Below are 20,863 nucleotides of genomic sequence, written 5' to 3'. Positions count from 1 at the left end.
TCAAAATAAAATTATTTTAATATTTTTTATAAAAAAAAAATAATTTTAAAATTTATTAGTAATTTTTTTATTATTTTATATATAAAATATATATATTATCATGATTTTCTTTAATTTCATATTTTAGGATTGATAACAATTCGAATAGAAAAACTTTTATAAACATTTTAGACCGATAAATGTTAAAAAATATATCTTCGGACTAAAATCAAATATAGTAGAGGTTCTCATGCATTATATTATATTAGATATATACATATGCACGATATCTAATATCTATGAAGTGGGCAGATTTAGTAGAATATCCTGATTTATGTCAGGACATTGCAAACACTTGTCTATATAAATTCTTCATTCCGTATACATTACCATATGTAAACCCAGCCCTGGTCCTTCGACTCAGGAGACCCCAGGCGAAAAAAAGTCCAAAATAAATTTTTAATAATATATAATTCATTTAAACGTTTCTTCTGGCATTTCTATTTGTAAAATCGTCTATAATATTATCAGTTTCAAAAATTTTCAAAATATTTTTCTCAATACATTTTTTATTTGTTTACCATTTTACAAATTACAACCTAAAAAGATAAAAGTAAAAGACGATATCAAAAGGTTCTGAAATATGAATTTGGGTCCAACTACTCAAGACCCTAATTACATGCCTAAAAAGATAAAAGTAAAAGACAATATCAAAATATTCTGAAATATGAATTTGAGTCCAACTACCCAAGGCCCGAATTACATGCATATAATATATAATACTAAAAAAAAAATTAGACCCTCTCAAATTCTAGGCCCAGGGCCATCACCCAGTGCCACCCTCCTCCAGGACAGACCCTGTGTAAACCACAAATATTGAACAAAAGAATAAAATTCCCTTCAAGACCCTTATTTTTCATTTTAAAAACCTATTAGATGTTCTATACCGTGTGTGTAATATATATATACACACGCGAGTTTATTATACTAGCGATACATATAGACAATACGCATAGGTACCTCTCATCCACGGAAGCACCTCTAATGATCGAAGGTGTCTCCCCTGTAAGAGACGCCCACACGTCGCCCAATATAACAATATATATATATATATATATATATCTCCTGCACGGTCATTTTATGGGCGACATTGTACAACTCTTAGTGAATCTGAGTGCTCGGATCACTCCCAAACGCTCTAAGTGGTCGAAATTCATTCGGGACGGCCGAGAGTGGTTCAAACATCTGGATTCACTGAGAGTCATCTATACATCACCTATCGAACGGTCGAACAGGATGTCAAATATAAATATAAATATATTTTCATAGGTTATAAAATTACATTTGCTTCATAAAATAGGTTAATATGCTGAACGTCCGTAGGGCACTTTCGTTAGGCCGGTGCAGAAAAACATTTATATCAGTGGCCGAGCGACCATCATACCACTAAGCTAATAGTCTAGTCAGTCGGACCTACAGCCTCCTTCGACTAGACTTGAGGGGAAGACAAGTGATCCGGTGATAATGATAGGGGGGCCCACATTGGTAGAGGTCAACGACACGTGGGCAGGGAAGTCAAAGTCTAGGGGTCCCGCCAATGGTTCCTAGCGATAGGAGACAAGACTTGGCCTAGTAGCCGAGGTAGCAGCCGAACCAGTACGCAGCCGAACCGAACCGCAGGTCGGGTTGCCGACGCTCAGAAGAAGAGTTGGTCTGCCAAGCGATCTGTCTGCCCGGTTGAACGCCTAGCCGAACAGTGTTGCTCATCCAAGTGTTCGATCGAGCGGCCTTCCCGCTCGGCCCGGCACACTCCCTTGACCGGACGCTGGGAGGCCTAAGTGGCCGTCCCGTTCGGCCCGGTGACAGACAAACAACGCAGAAGAGGACAAAAGGGGCAGTGGGTGACATCGACCTCGAGATAGCTGCCGCCGACGGGCAGCATGGTCGGCGGCCGGGTCGTACAGAGAATCGTACGATGAAAGTTTCCACTGTCATGTCAGGGATTTGCTCGGACAGTTGCGGTATGACGTCAGACACGCTTTTCTGACATGGTCACTCCATGTATGCTTTGAGGAGCATGCATGCTTTGGGATGCGTACACGCATCCCCCCCTGGAGCCCTATATAAGGACCCCCAAGTTTCGACGGAGGTATGCATTCTACATCACTGAAGCTACAGTTTTCATTCTCGTCATTCTTTCTTTCCATCGGAGTTGACTTGAGCGTCAGAGGGCCGTTGTCAGGAACCCCTTCCCGGCTCGATTTTGTGCTTGCAGGTTCTCACCGGAGGTTCATAGCAGTCGAATGTCTATACGTCATCACCAGGAGCGCCACGTACCCAACGTTCATCGACTCAGCGCTCGGACAGGATCAATATATATACACACGCGAGTTTATTATACTAGCGATACATGTAGACAATACACATAGGTGCCTCTCATGCACGGAAGCACCTCTAATGATCGAAGGTGCCTCCCCCGTAAGAGACGCCCACACGTCACCCAATATAACAATATATATATCTCCTGCACGGTCATTTTATGGGCGACACTGTACAACTCTTAGTGAATCTGAGCGCTCGGATCACTCCCGGACATCCTAAGTGGCTGAAATCCACTCGGGACACCCGGGAGTGGTTCAAACATCTAGAATCACTAAAAGTCATCTATACATCATCTATCGACTGGTCGAACAAGATATCAAATATAAATATATTTTCATAGGTTATAAAATTACATTTGCTTCATAAAATAGGTTAACTTATTTTTATTTGCATTACAGAACGTGCAGATCCGGCTTTCAATAAAAAGGCAAATCAACTGAACGGCCTTGATCGTGAGGCTCAGCGAAACCCTAATTTGCCCACCCGTCGTCTCCTATTTATATTCTACGCCTCACACCCCCCGCACAACCAGATCGAGCTCCGCTGCGCCTGTCTTCTTCATTCTCTTCGTTTCGACCTTTGTGTGTTCCTTCCATCTTCTATCTGATTCATCGGCTCACAGATCGTTTTGGGGATTCTAAATGATGTGAGCCTTATGCAAAGGACGTAGCCATCAGTTGGATTGGCTGCGATGATGCTTTCTTTTACTTGAATAGGAAGAGCTGATGGATTCCCTATTGTTCGTTGTTTGTTTTTATTTTTTGTTATTTTTGGCTTGTTCTTCAATTGGTTTAGCTATGCTTTCTTGTGGATGATGAGAATATATGTAAATCACAGTTATCCCTGTCTGATAGGTTCTTATGGGTGCTGACAATATTCAATCTGACACATTTACTGCTATTTTTTGTTTGATTTTTCGGCTTCTTTTTGATCGATCTTTCCTGTGAATCAATCATCCATCTCTATTGCCAATGATGACTATTTTCAAAGATTAAAGCAAGTCTCTGTACTTGTTTTATGTTGAGAAATTTGAAACTAGGACGGTCTGAGGTAATAATAAAAAATTATTAGAATTTTGGATTCAAATAATTTATTGCTTGATGATTTTTAATGTATTTTTGTTAGAGTTCATGAATTTGAAGTTTATGAAATGACTTGTAATTAGGCTAAATTTCTTAAATGGATCTGTGTGGTGATCTAATGTTTTGTTAAGTGGCTTTATATTTATAATATTGATAAAATAATTAATAATTGATTACAAGATAAGATTAGGAATGAATTACAAGAAACTTTGAGACTAAGAATTGTAACCAACAATAAGGAAATAAAAAAAAACTAATTTAAGACTGAGAATTAGTTTAAGAAAAAATAAGAAAATTAAGTCAGATCAAATCATTTGAAGTATGATTTAAATTTGATTTGTTTAGATATTATCAAGTTTTCAATTTAAATTTATGAGTTTTGTTCGTTTAAATGTTATCAAGTTTTTAATTTAAGTTTATTTGATTATTTTAAAATTTTACTTGTTTAATTAGTTATTAAATTTGATAATTAAAATTTATTTATTTTATTTTTTATTTATTGAGTTTTATTAATTAATAAATATTATTTATCAACATTATTTATAAATATTAACAGTTGAATATATATATTTAAATTTATTTATTGTGTTTAATAAATATTCAAGTTTATTTATTTAATTAATTTATATACATTAAATGAATATAAATAAGTCTTTATTAGGCTGAACATCAAAATTTTGATTTGACTCATTTATAACCCAATAAACATGTAAAATTATAATAAGAGCGCCCAAGATCAGTTGCAATAAACACAACCAGTAAAGTAGGCTCTTCTCAGACATTAGCTATCTGCGTGTCTACGAAACTCAAACCAGAGCATCCCAGCCAATTTGATCTGAGAGATGCAAATTGAAAAAAAAATACTTTTGATAATAAATTAAAAAGAAACACTTTTTTATATGATTCGGTTAGAAAAAAGCTGCCTTGTAATTTTTAACCCAATTAAAAACGCTAAGATGTACTAATTGCCCCATTCCTATGCCTCTGTTATTGTCATGTACGGCTGTAGTTAAGCCGAGTTTGAATAAGTTTAAAATGAATCAAATCTTTCAAATAATGGCTCAAATTTAATTTGATTTGTTTTTTTTTTTTTTTTAATGAATTTGAGCTGGTTTAAAGTTTGAATTAAATTTGATTTGTTTAGATGTTATTCGGAAGAACGCGTTCTAGGGTCCGACTGTAACGTCTCGACAAGGACCACTACATCTCCAGAACTCGAGTGTAGTGATAAATATGGAAGAGTTCGCCTTACAGGGTCCGACTGTAACGTCTCAGTAAGGATCGCTACATTTACATGAGAACTTGGGTGTAGTGTTAAATAGATAAGAGTTCTCACACCATAGGTTATATAAGAACAAATATGATAGAAAAATTAATAATCTAAAATTTGGAACATGGAACATAAGAATTCTCACTGATAAATCAATGGAGGTACTAGATATGATTAGGAGAAAAATTAGTATTTTATGTATACAAGAGACAAAATGGACAAGTGAGAAGACAAAGATGATAAATAACTCAGGTTTTAAGTTATGGTATATTGGAAAGAGTAAAGCAAGAAATAAAGTGAGTATTATTGTAGATAGTTTGTTAAATGATGAAGTTGTAGGAGTAGTTAGAAAAGGAGATAGAATTATAGCCCTTAAAATAATAGTGGCGAAAGAAATTATGAACATAATTAGTGTATATGCACCATAAGTAAGATTAAATGAAGCTACCAAATCAAGATTTTGGGAGAACTTAGATGAAATATTACAAAATATTCTACCAAATGAAATGATTTTAATAGGAGATAATTTAAATGGGCATGTCAGAGTGAAAAATGAAGAGTATAAGAGAGTACATGGGAGTTATGAGTTTGAAATGAGGAATGAGGAAGGAAAAATTATATTAGATTTTACAATAGCATATGACCTTATATTACCTAATACGTTTTTTTAAGAAAAGAGAATAACACTTAGTCACATTCAAAAGTGAGAATAATAAATCGCAAATTGACTTTCTTATGGTTAGGAAAAAGGATAGAAAGATTTTAAAGATTGTAAAGTCATCCCTGGAGAAAGCTTAATTACCCAACATATGGTAGTAGTGTTGGATATACGCCTCAAACATAGTATCAATAGAAAGAAAATATATACAATTCCTAGAATTAAGTGGTAGAAGTTAAAGGATGTGAAACAACATATATTTAAGGAGAAGATAGAAGTACAAGCATTAGGTGAAATATACGATGACTCTAATATAACATGCGATAAGATGATATCAAAGTTGAAAATAGTAGCTAAAAAGTGTGTTCGGTGAGTCAAATGGACATGCACCACTAAGTAAAGAATCTTGGTGGTGGAATGAGAAAATATAAGAGAAAGTGAAGGAAAAAACGAATAGCTTATAAGAAATTATATATTTGTAAGAACGAGAAAAACTTAAAAAAATATACAATAGTCAAGAAAGAAGCTAAGAAAGTAAAACAAAAAATGAAACTTTTGAACGGTTATATCAAAAATTGGATACAAAAGAAGGGGAAAGAGACATTTATAGAATAGCTAAACTGAGAGAAAGAAAAATAAGAGATATTAATCAAATAAAATGTATTAAAGATGAATGTAATAGAGTATTAGTAAACGATGGAAAAATAAAAGAGCGGTGGAAAAGGTATTTTTATCAACTTTTTAATGAATGTTTAGATGACCAACTTAACTTAGGTAATTTAATTAGATCAAATGAGCATAGAAATTTTAATTTTTATCGAAAAAATTCAAACTTCAGAAGTAGAATAAACTTTAAATGAGATGCACAATGGAAAAGTCGTTGGACCAGATGATATTCCGATAGAGGTATGAAAATGCTTAGGGAAACAAGGTATTGAATGTCTTACAAAATTATTTAACATTATATTAAAAACGAAAAAAATACATGATCAATGGAGGACAAGTACTCTAGTTCTCTTATATAAGAATAAGAGAGACATATAAAGTTATGCAAAATATAGGGGTATTAAACTAATGAGTCATACTATGAAATTTTGGGAAAAAATAATAGAAAAAAGATTAAGAAAGGAGACCACAGTGACAGAAAATCAATTTGGATTCATGCTTGGAAGGTCGACAATAGAAGTTATACATCTTCTTAGACAATTAATTGAAAAATGTCGAAAGCAAAAACAAAATCTACACATGATATTCATTGACTTAGAAAAAGATTATGATAGAGTCCCAAGAGAAATTATATGGAGAATTTTAGAAAAGAGAGGTGTTAGCGTAACATATATTGAACTAATTAAGGATATGTACGAGAACGTAACGATCAGAGTAAAGACTTCAGGGGGAGTAACTGAACCATTTCCAATAAAGATAGAATTACATCAAGGATCAGCTCTAAGTCTCTATCTTTTTACACTAATTATGGACAAACTCACTGCGCACATTCAAGATACAGTACCGTGGTACATGTTGTTTGCAGATGATATTATTTTGGTAGATGAGACATGTGAAGATGTAAATGCTAAGCTAGAATCTTTGAGGGAAACACTAGAAGGAAAATGTTTTAAACTTAGTAGATTAAAGACAGAATATATGAAATTTAAGTTTAGCAATATTAGAAGTAATGAAACAATTGTTAAGATAGGAGAGGACGAGTTGTCCGGAACCGAGAGATTTAAATATTTAGGATCATTTTTACAAAATGATGGAGGGATTGAGAAAGAAATCTTACATAGAATACAAGCAGGATGGGTGAAATGAAGGAGAGTGTTAAGTGTTTTATGTGACCGTAAAGTACCTCTTAAACTTAAAGGTAAATTCTATAAAATCGTAGTTAGACCTACTATGTTATATGGAGCTGAATGTTGGGCTATGACTCGAGCCCATGAGCAGAAGATGAGAGTTGCAGAGATGAGGATGTTAACTTGGATGTGTGGACATACGAAGATGAACAAAATAAAAAATGAGAGCATTAGAGAAAAAGTCGGAGTTACATCTATTGAGGAAAAACTCCGAGAGGCACGTTTAAGATGGTACGGACATGTACTTAGACGACTAATAAATGCTCCAATTAGACGATGTGAAACTATGATAAACATGCATATCAAACGAGGAAGAGGAAGAGGAAGACCAAAAAAGACTTGGTTAGCAACAATAAAACAAGATAAAATTTATTTAAATATAGATGATAATATAATAGGAGATAGTGCTCAATGGCGTAAACGGATTCATACAGCCGACCCCACCTAGTGAGAAAAGGCTTGGTTGTTGTAGATGTTATCCAACTCTCAATTCAAATGTAGAGCTGCTTCATTAACGACCCCTCTAGTGTCGGTCCCACGGATATAGAGGGAGGTATATACAAGTACATAGATGTCAGGCGCATGATGGGATAAACCCTATATCGTTAGTTCCTGGTAATCAACCTTTGGTCATTACGCAGAGATGTTATGCGTCCACCATCTGTGCTACGCCTTGGGGGCATCCGACTCTTAATTCAAGCTTGACTTAAGTTTGATTCATTTAGATGTTATCAAGCTCTCAATTCAAATTTATTTAATTATTTAAAACTTTTACTTATTTGATTAATTACTGAGTTTGATAATTAAAACTTATTTATTTATTTATTTTATTTTTATTTGTTAAACATGTTGATATGAATTTTATTAATGAACATGACTAGTGAACATTGTTCATAAACATTATTCACGAACGTTGTTCATAAATATTAACGAGCTGAATACATGTGTTTAAGTTTGTTTGTTTAGTTTAACGAGATATTCAAACTTGTTTATTTAATTAATCTTATGTACATTGAACGAACATAAATAAATTCTTATCAAGTCGAACACTAAACTTGTTCATGAACGTTACTTACAACCCTATGGACATGTAGAATTACAGTAAGAGCGCACAAGCTCAGTCGCAACAAATACTACCACTAAAGTAGGCTCTACCTAGACATTAGCTGTCTGCATGTCTACGGAACCCAAACTTGAGCATCCCCAGCCAAATTTGATTCACATTTTGGAACTTGCAGTTGGTCCAAAAACATCAACCAGTCTGTAACTGATTTATACATCAAAACAAAACCCAGATTTAGTTTGAGGGCCTCTAATGTGAAAAAGTAAACCAACAGGCATGCCTATGCTTTTTACAATGGCTATTCAGTGAATGCTTACAATAGCAAAAACTAGTAGATTCTTCCAGACCAAGAGAAATCGTCTCCATTTAGAGATCACTAACCTGGTTGCATCACAATTGCCAGTATCACTTCGTTCAGATTCTCTATTCATAAATGCTTCTACTCAAATCAGTATAGCACTTGCGCATCAAATTAAAATGGCCAATATAATATAAGAGTAAAAGATGATAGAAAATACATAGCATTTAGCAACCACTGACTTATAAAGGTGATAGCTAATCTTCGTCAGACCAATACATACCAGGCATATGATCAAAAAAATTCTTTGGAGGAACATAAGTCCTAATGCAATATTAATACTTGGAGGAAACCTAGAGAATGCCAACAATTCAGCTGTAGAACTTGAGATTCCCCAAGCAAAAGGTTCAACAATCTTCCTGTAGAGTATGACCATTTTTGGATATCAGTACTGACAAGAGTAGAAAAAACAAACAATGATGGAGAAAAGAAAACAAATAAGAGAGAAGAAAAAGCCATCTTTATAAGGAATCTAGTATTTTCACTTTTTCTGTGACTGTGCAGTCTATCACTTCTCTTCAGAACCTGGCTCGTTCCATAAACAGCACATTTGGAATCCCATGGCTTCTAAGTTTCTGATAGAAAATGGAAAAAGCAAAGCGGCAATAGTAAGATTATCCAACTGCATCTGAGTAGATGTGCATCTAATACATTTTCCAAAAAGCCATGATCGTTGCTTCCCTAAGATTCTGAATTATTACAAAGGCTTGATACTGAAGTATAAAGCATCAGCAGGGGACAAACTTATTTCTCTCTGAGACTTTGCATTAGTACACCTTGTCAGAGAGGGAGAAAATATGCAGCACCATGATTTATCTGTACAAGGTTGATGAATTCAAACTGAAGGAACAAGGCAGCAGAAAAAAAAATTAAATTGGTTCTCAGTCTTAATCCTGCCAAAACGCATTTGCTGGAATGCCTCCAGACAAGTTGGCTTAGTGTCTGGACTCAAGAAAAGAAAGCAAGCAACTGTGGTGCCACACAAAATTCCTTTTATACCCAACACAATAACCCTGTGATTGGGACTGAACTTGCATGAGCTGCCTAACTCAGGAAGTAAAATGGGCCTAAGGAATATTCAGATTCATTTAAGAGTTTGTAACCAATTGAGATTTGTTCACTATTAAGTAAAAAATTACACATACGATACTACAATTAAAATGTTCAAAAACATACATAATTCATAATAAAATGAATTATTTGGCATATCGTAGGCATTGCTCGACAGGCTTTCATGATAGCAACAAAATATTTTCACAATCCAAAGTACTCTTGAAGGGCATAAAGAATAGTGAAATACTCCGCCTAGTCAATAAAGAAAAAGAAAGTCCTCTAAATAAAATTTATGTATCAAGTTGAAACTCATAGAATAGTTAAAGCAATCAAACCAAAATAAATACTGCCAATGCTAAAAAAAACTACAAAAATAACTACACATCCAATTCATTAATAACCAATGGAAGTTCAAAAACCAAGCATGTGAGAGTGTTCTCCATGTAGCAAGTAAATAAGGATGGATAACATTAACCTCAAGATTAGAAACATAAATGGAAATTAAATGAAACTTCTAACATAAATCAAAACAGATAGTTATAATTGTGTTCCTTTGCTCTGCCTAATATACCCAAATTAAAACTATTTGGCACATACAGCAATCATTACATGTTTTGCCAGTTCTGGTACACTACCCATGCTGGCCCCCCAATGTATTGCCTGTATTGAGAAATAGTTTTTTTTTTTGTTGCAGGTTGTATTAAAGGAGACAAACTTAAACCCTGTGGAACCCAATTATATTTTTGTTGTGAATAATCCTTGACATGATCAACTGACTTACACACAAACACCTTACAAATACTAAGCTTGATTTGTATTCATCTTACAAGAAAATTTTTATTTCTAAGCCATTGCTATTCACCCCTCTCCTCTAGCCACATTGAACCACACTCGAACCGTCTTCTGGACCAGCCATCAATCCTAAAGTATACATTGTAGATAAAACCAACAAACAAGGATGTTGAAAGTCTGACATTATGGTAATATGTGACTTCTACATTGAAAATTTGCTAACATTTAAATCAACATACAAGTCAATTTCATAATCATTAATACGAATCTTTCTCATAGTATGAAAAAGATTAGAGGTAGATCAAGCATTTTATTCGAAGGAGTTTTTAGAAAAATGTTCAGGGTGAATACATGTAACAACATAACTATCTTCATTGTATTCTTTTATATTTACAATGACATTAGCATGCATTCTATAACTTAGAGTAATTTTCCTCCTAACATCGACATGAATCTCTCTAATACGTTCAACCAAACTCTTGGCACTCTCAAAAAAATGAGAGGTGGAAGGTAATTGAATTAGGTCAATCGGTTGACAAGCTCTCAACCTATATACAACACAATAGAACAATTTAAGTAATTGTTCCAAGTAAACTCAAATATTGACAGGATATTATCTCAAATACCTAGCTTTCATCCACTAGACATCTGTAGATTTCCTAAAATATGATTGATGACCTTCAATTTGACTATCAATCCAGGGTGAAAGTCTACGGGTGAAATGCAGATGGAAATTTAAGTTGGATTCCAAACAATTTTCATACTGTATTTCAAAAAGCTAACAAACTTAACTTCCATGAAGAGGATAAACTAGATCTAACAACTTGAGAAACATCTTGACTATATACGATGCATTATTTATTTTATTGCACGAGATAAAATGTGACACTTTGGAGAATCTATCAACTACCGCCAAGATAGAGTCATGACTTTAATTTGTTTGGGAAGTCCTAGAAAAATACATGCTAAGGTCTTTATAAGATTCATGGGGATTTAGTAATGACGTGTAAAGACTTGTGTTTTAGGGTTGTTTGACAAGTATGAGATTGTGGCACAATTCGACCAGCATCTTGTCTCAAAGATGACAATACAATTTATCTAAAGACAACCAACATCTTTCCCAAATGTCCTGCTAGTCTTCCAGCATGTAATTCTCAAACTAAGAAATCTCTAAGTAAGGCTCGAGGAATGCAAGCCATGTACCCTTAAATATGCAACCATCTCTGATGACAAAAACTACCAACTGGTGCTACTACCATCTTGAATATCCTGAAAGATTAATATTAAAATTAGGTCATGTAGGATACTCTTTCTTTAATCATTCAAATCCAATTACCATTATACTCATCCTATACAAGGTAGCTGCTATTTGACTTAGTGAGTTGGCTGGTTTGTGATTTTCATTAGGTTTATAGTTTAAGACAAAAGTGTATTCTTGATGAAACCTGACATGTTTAACAATTAGTTTCTTTTGCAAGAGATGGTCAAACTAAAGGATGAAATCATGTGGCATTAGGCGGTGTTAGGATCAACTGCATTGATGGTCAACGACTACAGGTGGGGGCAAAGAGTGTGAGATTAGGAAATCTAGCAGCATTGTAGAGGCAAGAAGCATTGAACAATGGTTGTGGCATACCTTTGAGGGGACTAGGGTGTATTTGTTTCTCAAGGTGGCTGTAGGATTTCTTCAATACCAGATCTCTGGAAGAAATAGGAAGCCATGAACACATAATAAGACAAAATCTTGTATCAAGACTCAATCACATTTGACTCTAAACCAATTGATGCAGAACTGGACTATAGAAAGTGATGAACATGAAGCACCAAACTTCCAAAACGATAAACTTATCAAAAGAAAATATTATGGAAACAAAGATACATTACACAGAGGGAGGATGGCCGTTTTTCAAGGTTTTAATCCAACTTAATTTGGAAAATAAAATTAGAAAAAAGATGTTAGAAAAATCCACTCGACTCGACAATTTTAAAAAAAAAATTGTCTATGATTTGGAAAAGTTATCTAATTACCCGAAAACTCTTTCTCCTAATTTGGAGAGTCCACTAAAAAAACTTTAAATAAAATTAAAGCAACATCATATTTCAAATTTGCATCATAATCTCACAAAGATTATTATTGGAGAAGTTTAAAAGAAACTTAAAATTTAATGAAATTGCATAGGAATAAGTTAGAAACCACTAGAAAATAAATTGAAACAATTGAAATTTAGCTAAACTGAGAGAGAAATAGATAAGCGTAGTTGAAATTTGTCCAAATTAGGTTGATTCAAAAACTTGATGATTTAGCAAACTTTTTGACAATCCCCACTTGAATATTAGTAAATGAGTATGAGAGGGTGAGAGTCATATTTGCTCTATTGAATTCCAATTTAAATATGTACGAGAGGGTGAGAGTCTTATTTGCTCTATTGATTTTCAAATTAAAAATTTCAACTTTAGTACTACTCGAGATTGTCATGAGGTCAATAGTTCAACCTTGCCACTGCTCATAAACAGCTACTAGTTAGACCAAACGCCTCATTTATTGCTCTTAGAGTTGATTGAGAGAAATTCATGGATATGATCCAATTTTGATTTACATCCCAACTATGCCCTAGAATATGAAAAAATTCAATGATAAATTACTTGTATCATAAAATTAACAATACCAAATTTGATTTTAACATTTATTATAATACATTTTGATTTTATTATTTATTATAATATATTTTTGTTATTTGTTGCTTCCATATTATTGATAGTGTCTATTATTTATCAATGTTTTAGTACATAAACATTTGATTGGTAATCTTAAATCACCTAAGGGTAGCTTGGTGTACAAAACTCCTACCAATGTGGGGTCTCAGGGAAAGATCGATTGTATGCAACCTTACCCTGCATTGCAAGAGACTGTTTTTGCGACTCAAACCCAATACTACCAAGTCACACAACATCTTTACTGTTGCATCAAGGCTTCCCTTCAATCTTAAATCACCTAAAAATTTGAATATAATTTATTGAATAATAACAATAATACGATACTATCGATAATGATATAAATATGACATCTCTTGTTGTAATAATATAATATGTATTATTGATCTAAATAACGAAGTTCTGAAATTTATTATATATGTGGTAAAAGACGATTCACTCGGCCACAACGCTCCCGTCAATCTATCCCTAGGCCAATACGAAGGAGGTAAATCGCGGGTGACTACTAACCATTAGTGCAAGTGGCCAAGGTATGGGGGAGGGCATGCTCGGATGCGTCGAGTTTTGACCCTAAGATCTCATGTGGCAGCACCTCATGCCTCAACCACCGCATATGATATATGATGTTAATAACATCATATTTAATGAAATATAATTTACTGACATTATATTTATGATTTTGGCTATCTGATCCCTGTACTGATACATACTATAACAACCATGGAATGCATTAGCATTTGGTCCTTGTGCGCTTAAATTAGTTTTTGCATTGTGCATCAGTGAATTGAATCTGATCACTCAGAGGGTTGATGCACTTTGCTCATTAGGAAATCTAGGTACAGAGTTAGTCAGGTACCAGCTAGCTATCCAACTGGTTTAAGTAATATTTTACTTGCCCGGTATACATTTAGTTATATCGATGAGCACGGATAGTTGTTTTCAAAACTTCGACAGATATTTAGCTAATAAGGTACCCATTTAATTAACTGGTCTGAGTTCCAATATTAATAAAATTTTCTGGCATCCAATCCATTGCAATCTCTACTTGAGACGTTTGATTGCTTTTTTGAGCTATTATTACAAACATTTAGTGCATTCAACTATGAAGTTGTTATAATCTTGTTTTATGAAGCAAACAAACCAAATAGAAGATGATCAAGAGGGGGAGTTCAGTTCATGGCTCGTCACCAAGATAGTACCATTTTCCAAAACTGTCACTGATGCCAAAATATTAAACCTCGATACCACAAAAGACATTTCTCCTAAGAATGTCATAGCTTATGACCAACATAAAAAGCAAAACTTTACAATGATAAAACACTAAAGTATTCCATCAAAAATATAAACAACAAAGTAGACTAAAATATATAAAGAACAGACCTGACATTTTCCTCAACCATTCACCATGGTCACTCCAAATAATTGGTGAATTCTAACTTAGATTAAAGACCAACAAACTTCAAGCCAGAGATCACCAAGGCTGCAGTAGCCTTCTTCAGGTGTCCATTAAGTAACTCCTCATAGATTATAAAGTCTGACTCTTCAAGGAACTTTTTGTCTCTCATTTCTGCTAATACTTTTCTTGCCTCTTCTGAACTTGCATATTTACAGAAACCATATATGATAGAACAGTAAATAATATCTTCCAATGGGCAATTTTGATCAATTATCTCATGCAAAATTTTTATCACCTTCTCTGGACTCTTTGCTCTGCAAGTGTTTATAACAGTCAATGCATGCTTGAATTCCATAGGGCCACTAGTTACATTTCCTAAACAATCTTTGACAAGGGTGATAGCTGCATCAATCTCTCCAATCTTGCATAGCCCATTCACAAGCGAGCAGTAAGCCTCAACACTAGGCGTCCAAGAATTTTCCTTCATCGTGTTGTAACAAGAGCATGCCTCTCTAATATGCCCTTCCGCTACGAAACATGAAATTATTGGACAATAGGTATGAGAATCTGGTTGAAAAACTTTAGAATTCTTTATTTCCTTATAAAGGTCCAACGCACGTTTCACATCCTTGAGACTTTGAAGACATTCAATAAGAATATTATAAATAGCAACACTACAGTATCCTCTTGCTTTCAATTCTTCAAACACTTCCAGTGCTTTCGTTCCTCTATTTGCATTTGTGATGAAGGATGAAAAGAAGTTGGTCATAAGATCTGAAATTGACAATTTCAATGCTCCTAACTGATCAGCTAATTGAAAAAAGTTGGCCTTATCATTTATATCGGCATAGACAGATAGCATAGGTATCACAGTTTCAGAGCTAGGGATGATACCCTCTTTCATGAGAAGTTGAAAAAGCTTACGAGCCTTATGAACTCTACCAATAGTACATAGGCCCTTTATCAAGGAATTGTAAACGCAGAGATCTCCACGGTACCCATTATTGTTCATGTCGTTCAACAGCTGGCAACCATCCCCAACTCTGCCCTCTACTACTAATCCCTCCACCAATGACCCATACACAGCAGGGTCAATCACAAATCCCTTCCTCTTCATCTCCAAAAACAGTTCATAGCCCTTTTCAACCTTTCCTGCTTTAGACAGACCAGAAACCATTGTCGAATATGCCACTACATCAACTTTTACTCCATCTTTCACCAGTTCCTCCCAAACCCTCAAGCAACCATCCATATTCCCCTCCGAATCTAACACCTTAATCATTGCAGTGTATGCAAAAACATCCGGCTTGCACAGTTCTGATCTCATTCGTTCAAGTAGTTGGAAAAGGTCATTCATCCTTCCAGCACGACAAAATCCCTTAGCAAGGATCATGAAAGTGATGGCTTCCTCCTTGAGACCATCAACCTTGAGGTCATCATACACAGAAAGAGCAAGATCAAGATGCCCGGTTGCAATTAAAGCATCCAAGATACGATTGTAGAGATAAATGCGAGGTTTAACACCAAATTTACCTCGCATCTTCCGGTAGATGTGGAAGAGCCGAAGGCCACGGCCAGAATCAGCATGCATTCGAACGAGGACCTCAAGCTGCTTCTCGGATGGCTGTTTCCCCTGCGCGTGCATCAGCTCCGGTAGTTGGTCAGCGGCTGCAGGACGTGCGGCGTCATTGAGGGCATAGGCGAAAGCATTATATGATGCGAATGTGTGATGGAAGCCCTTCTGCTTGCCGGCCCAATGAAAGAATCGGGTGAAGAGGGAGGGATCGATAAGGGGGCGAGAGCGGAGAACTTCGGCGACGAGGTCAGGAGGGACACGACGAAGCTTGCGCAGATCGTAAAAGACGGCCGACCAGCGAGAGTGACGGCGGAGGGAGTCGAGAATGTAACGAGCGAGAGGCGAGCGTCGACGGTCGATGGCAGGGACAGAAGGAGAGAGCGGCATCGGCTGGCTAGGGCAATCAAAGTTCCATTCACGGAAGTCGGTGCTGCGGCGAACGGCGGTGTCAACTGGGACGGGAGAGACAATTTTTCGATTAGAGAAGCGGCCGCCGCGGACGACAGGGCGATTTTGTGAGGGCTTGCGGTGGCCATAGAAGAAGTACTTCCGGCTGCCAGAGGCGGGTGGCATGGTTGATGTCTTCCTACTCATTCGAGAGGGGAATCAGGGAACCGTCGACGGTAGCGGCGCCGGCGGCTTACTATCTCGACAACCGCACGGCGAGGAAGGCAATGGCTGCCCATTTACCCGAGGTCACAGTGATGGTCAACCTATCACAGGTCGAATTTGGATATTTACGGATATATATAAATTTCTTAGTAACATTGTTGTAAATTTACAAATACTAACATAATATATATAATAATAAAATTCTAATAAGTTTTAATAATAATATTTAAAAATAAAATTAAAAACATAATAATAATTTAATTAGTAATTCTCAGATATTCATTTATTTAGATACACATTGTCCTCTAAAAATATACTTTGATAAAATTTTAAACCCATCCGGCATAGCCACATTGAGGCTCGAGTCTGCTTCAGTCCCACCAACTTTAGAAAAATAAAAAAAAAATCATCCTTATATTTTTTTTCCTTATTTATTTTCTATTTTCCCGCATGCACTTTCCATTAAATCAAAATTTCTAATTTTATTTAATTAAATTTTCAAAACACATGTCAATTTATTAAGAATTTTAATTAAATTAAAATTTTATAAACTCCACCATGTTGTCTCTTATTTTTCCTCTTATCCATAGAGCCACAAGTGGCGTCATCCCTCACCTCCTTATTTTTCCTCTTATGTGCAAAGTCGTACGTGTGAAAGATTTTAATTTTGATCCTCTTTGTCCGTCACTAGGTTCTAGTAGATCTGTTTATTTTTAGAATGAATTTCCTTCGAGCAATCGAGCTCCTTTCTTGGCGACGTAATCTCTCAATTTCTTAAAGATCTTTACATTATAATTCACATAATATTTTATATTCATGTCCTATATGAGTCAACTATTATTTTTTATTTTAATAAATTGATTAAATTTATTAATAGATTTATTAATTAATTTGATTAGTTTTATTTAATGAGTTTGTTCAACGGGAGTTGGTTGAAAAAATTGATAATGATATAATAATTAATGAGTTTGATTCTAAGAAAAAATCGAACAGCACAATTTTAATAGTATTTTTTATTCTATGCTTTAATTTTGAATGTATTGAATATTAGATACTATTGTTCTATAATTTCAAAAAAATAAAAAATCATTTTTGTTTATATTTTTAATCAATTAATTTATTATATCTCGATGACCAATTTCAGATAAATTTAGATTCTAACTACGCCCCTGAAGTCATCCATTTGAGAATAAACCACTAGATGGACCTAATCTCATAAATATGAACTAATACATTTCTTACTCATCAAATTTACTAAATAAATTCATTAATCGACAAGTTTTAATAGACATCCAATTTATTTGGTGAAATAATCAATTTCACATATATATGTATCTAGAAAGCCCAAACCTAAATATTTAAATGTGAATAAATTGTTGAGAGTTATAAGAGCACAATAATGATCTCAAATTTACATCTTGACTTGTGAAGATCTACACTAGTTAAAATTTAAGGAAGTAAATGAGTTCTTAGAACTTTGCAACTAGACTACTAATTATCTCACATTTATATTTTAATCTCTTAGAGTATTCATATCAATTTCTCTATTACTATATCTAAAATTTAGGATAAATGACACACTTTATTAAATTTAGATAATCATTTTTCACTACACACTACATCAAATATCCGGTCTTAAAATTTTCATCATCCTTAATTTTTATTATTTTCTTCTCTTTCTTTGATTTTTTATTATTATATTTATGAAATGAGTGGAAGGAGAGAGATTAAAAAAAATATTAGTTTATTTTAGGGTAGAGGTTTCATTTCCTGAATTTAGAGAATCACTATTTATCAAATCTAAATTTAGGGAATGGATAGGGTAATTGATGTGGATGCTTTTAATGTTCATTAAAATGAAATTTTACCTTAATGAACCAATATTATTCAAATGCAAGTTAAGAGTATACATTAATTTCTTGAAATTTTACAGTTATATTTTAACATGTGGAGATTTATTAAAGTAAAATGATATTTTCACCTTATGAACATCCACAAGTTAAAATCTTTGAGATTGCCATCATACTCGTAAGCTCTACAAACTTATTTATTAGAGCCTTCACACTTTCATTTTGACTATTGTAGATCTATTAATGTGAATCAAACTTATTTATGCCTTTACACTTACCTAGTAAAATAAAATGCATATCGTGAATCAAACAATAGCGAAATAGGTTCCTAGTACCAGTTTAGATCTTTAAAATGGTGCAGTAGCAATGAGAACCTGGATCACTTTTGGTGGTCTAGAGGATGTACCATTCGTATTTACGATCGGATTGTGATCACAATCCGACCGCAAATGGTTACGATCCCTTCTTGGGTTCACCGTCCCATCAGGTTATAATTTTTGTTCGAAGCGGACGGTCGGAGACCGCCCAGAGGACACCCTCGCTCGGTGCCCAGTAACCTGACCACTTATCCACCATCGGAGACCTCCGAACGGCCTCCGATCGCCCGCTCCAAACAAAAACTATAACCTGGTGGGGACAGTAAACCCAGAAAGAAATCATAACAATTTACGATCGGATCGCGACCACGATCCGATGACAAATACGAATAGCACATCCCCTGAACCATAAAAAAATGATCCAACAGATCTATGCTCCATTAAACAGCAAATAACACTGATGGCGGTATATACAGAATTTGAAGAGACTCACCATTAGATTGTTAAGTAAAAAATTGATTTCGCTCATTCAGCGCCCCTCATGGCCCCGGCAAGATAAAGGCAAGATTGATATCAAACAAGGAGCAAGACTGAACCAACTAGATTTCAGCTTAAACATTTAAGTAAAATTGTAAAATAGAGTAGATGGAATTATTAGCCGGCATTCGATTTTTCCGTAAAATTTTCTTACAGCTGAAACTGGATGAAGAATTTGGAGCAGTGAGTGCAATCTGATACGATTAACTAAAAAGCCTGAAGAACTGAAATCAAGTAAACCTTAAATCACACAGATAGTTCTGGAAATGAATCTTAACCTCGAAGTTCAAAAAAAACAAATGATACGTGTCGTTTTTCACTTCATTGATCTTAGTCAGTGTTTATTTAGTTGCAGACTCTCTATCAATGTCTGACATAGAAATTAATGCATGGAGGACAAACTGAAAAGCAAGCCTGCACATAGTCAATATGAGTTCCTGACAACACACAAATGAGCAGGAAACGCAAAATCACAAAGGAAACATTAATTTAGAAAGGAAAACTTTCAGTTCAATGAATAATTAAATGAAGCAACATGTAGGATGACTGGTCATGACCTGGAATGGCAAGTGATTAATAGAAGAGAGGTGCTAATTAAATTTTCCAATGGAGTAACTAAAAGGAAAATGAGTCATCACGGACTAGATCAATTGATAACAAATAAAAAGAGATTAATACACAAACCTTTTGCTACAGCCGTATCAACACCAAATGCTTCGAGTGGCAAGATGAGTTCAGAAGCTGAGCATTTCAGTGCAACAAGTGAACAATCTTTTCACATGAATGCATACTGTTAACCTCAAGATAGAAAGCAGAAATGGAAGATAAATCAAATTCTAAACTCTCAAGGAATCAAACACATGCATAAATTGAAATGCACCATCTGGCAAGTCATCAGAGATCTCATCAGATACCATGAGATCGGTAGAGTGCAGCTCCTAGTGGAGCTTAGTGTTAGATCGAAATCCATAAGATGGACGAAAGCAGCTCACACAAAGTTTCAGTTCATATAATTTAATAACACAAGATAACATGAAAACCAAGGCAGCTATAATGGACATGATGGTTTCCAAGAAAAACTTGAAAGGAAACCACGATGTAGTGAGTATTGTATAACTCAATTTGCATGCGATTGAGTATGATCCAGGGAGCTGAGACCTTACTATATACACATTTTCTAATTAGAAATCAAAAGCCACCTCCATGCTACAATTCAGTAGCCATCGTCAAATGGAGAGTATCATAAAAGACATGTAATGATGATGCCCATAAATATCTAAAAGAATGAAAGAAAATACATGAATAAATTAATTTTTGAGAAAAAAATCCCATAGATAAAAAATTTAGGAAACATTCCTCGGTTTCTTTTCTTC

At 34.7% G+C, this 20,863-nt stretch overlaps 1 protein-coding gene and 2 non-coding genes across 7 annotated transcripts; 2 read left to right on the top strand and 1 right to left on the bottom strand.

Annotated features, from left to right (window-relative positions):
* Positions 1-3,164: 3,164 nt before the first annotated feature.
* On the top strand, positions 3,165-3,254 carry LOC122025980. Its single transcript, XR_006123968.1, has one exon. It is a non-coding gene; the product is annotated as a small nucleolar RNA R38 (small nucleolar RNA).
* A 74-nt stretch (positions 3,255-3,328) lies between these two features.
* On the top strand, positions 3,329-3,413 carry LOC122025989. Its single transcript, XR_006123976.1, has one exon. It is a non-coding gene; the product is annotated as a small nucleolar RNA snoR20a (small nucleolar RNA).
* A 5,343-nt stretch (positions 3,414-8,756) lies between these two features.
* On the bottom strand, positions 8,757-16,888 carry LOC122023623 (pentatricopeptide repeat-containing protein At4g20740-like). Of its 5 annotated transcripts, XM_042581844.1 has the most exons (3): positions 14,583-16,888; positions 12,127-12,191; positions 8,757-9,712 (listed from the first exon to the last, which is right to left on the bottom strand). In XM_042581844.1, exon 1 carries the CDS (start codon positions 16,766-16,768, stop codon positions 14,645-14,647), a length of 2,124 nt encoding a protein of 707 aa, XP_042437778.1. In that variant the 5' UTR covers positions 16,769-16,888; the 3' UTR covers positions 8,757-9,712; positions 12,127-12,191; positions 14,583-14,644. The 5 variants fall into 5 exon arrangements, with proteins under 5 accessions (XP_042437778.1, XP_042437777.1, XP_042437779.1 ...); XM_042581843.1 differs by lacking the exon at positions 12,127-12,191; XM_042581845.1 differs by lacking the exon at positions 12,127-12,191 and having other exon boundaries at positions 8,757-9,485.
* Positions 16,889-20,863: the final 3,975 nt, after the last annotated feature.

The sequence above is a fragment of the Zingiber officinale genome, chromosome 9B (assembly GCF_018446385.1).
Source record: "Zingiber officinale cultivar Zhangliang chromosome 9B, Zo_v1.1, whole genome shotgun sequence".
Taxonomy (NCBI): domain Eukaryota; kingdom Viridiplantae; phylum Streptophyta; class Magnoliopsida; order Zingiberales; family Zingiberaceae; genus Zingiber; species Zingiber officinale.
This window is presented reverse-complemented; position numbering and strand designations above follow the sequence as displayed.

Bases quoted from the DNA above. Each gene is read 5' to 3' on its own strand.
- LOC122023623 (XM_042581844.1), bottom strand. From the start codon at position 16,768: ATGAGTAGGAAGACATCAACCATGCCACCCGCCTCTGGCAGCCGGAAG.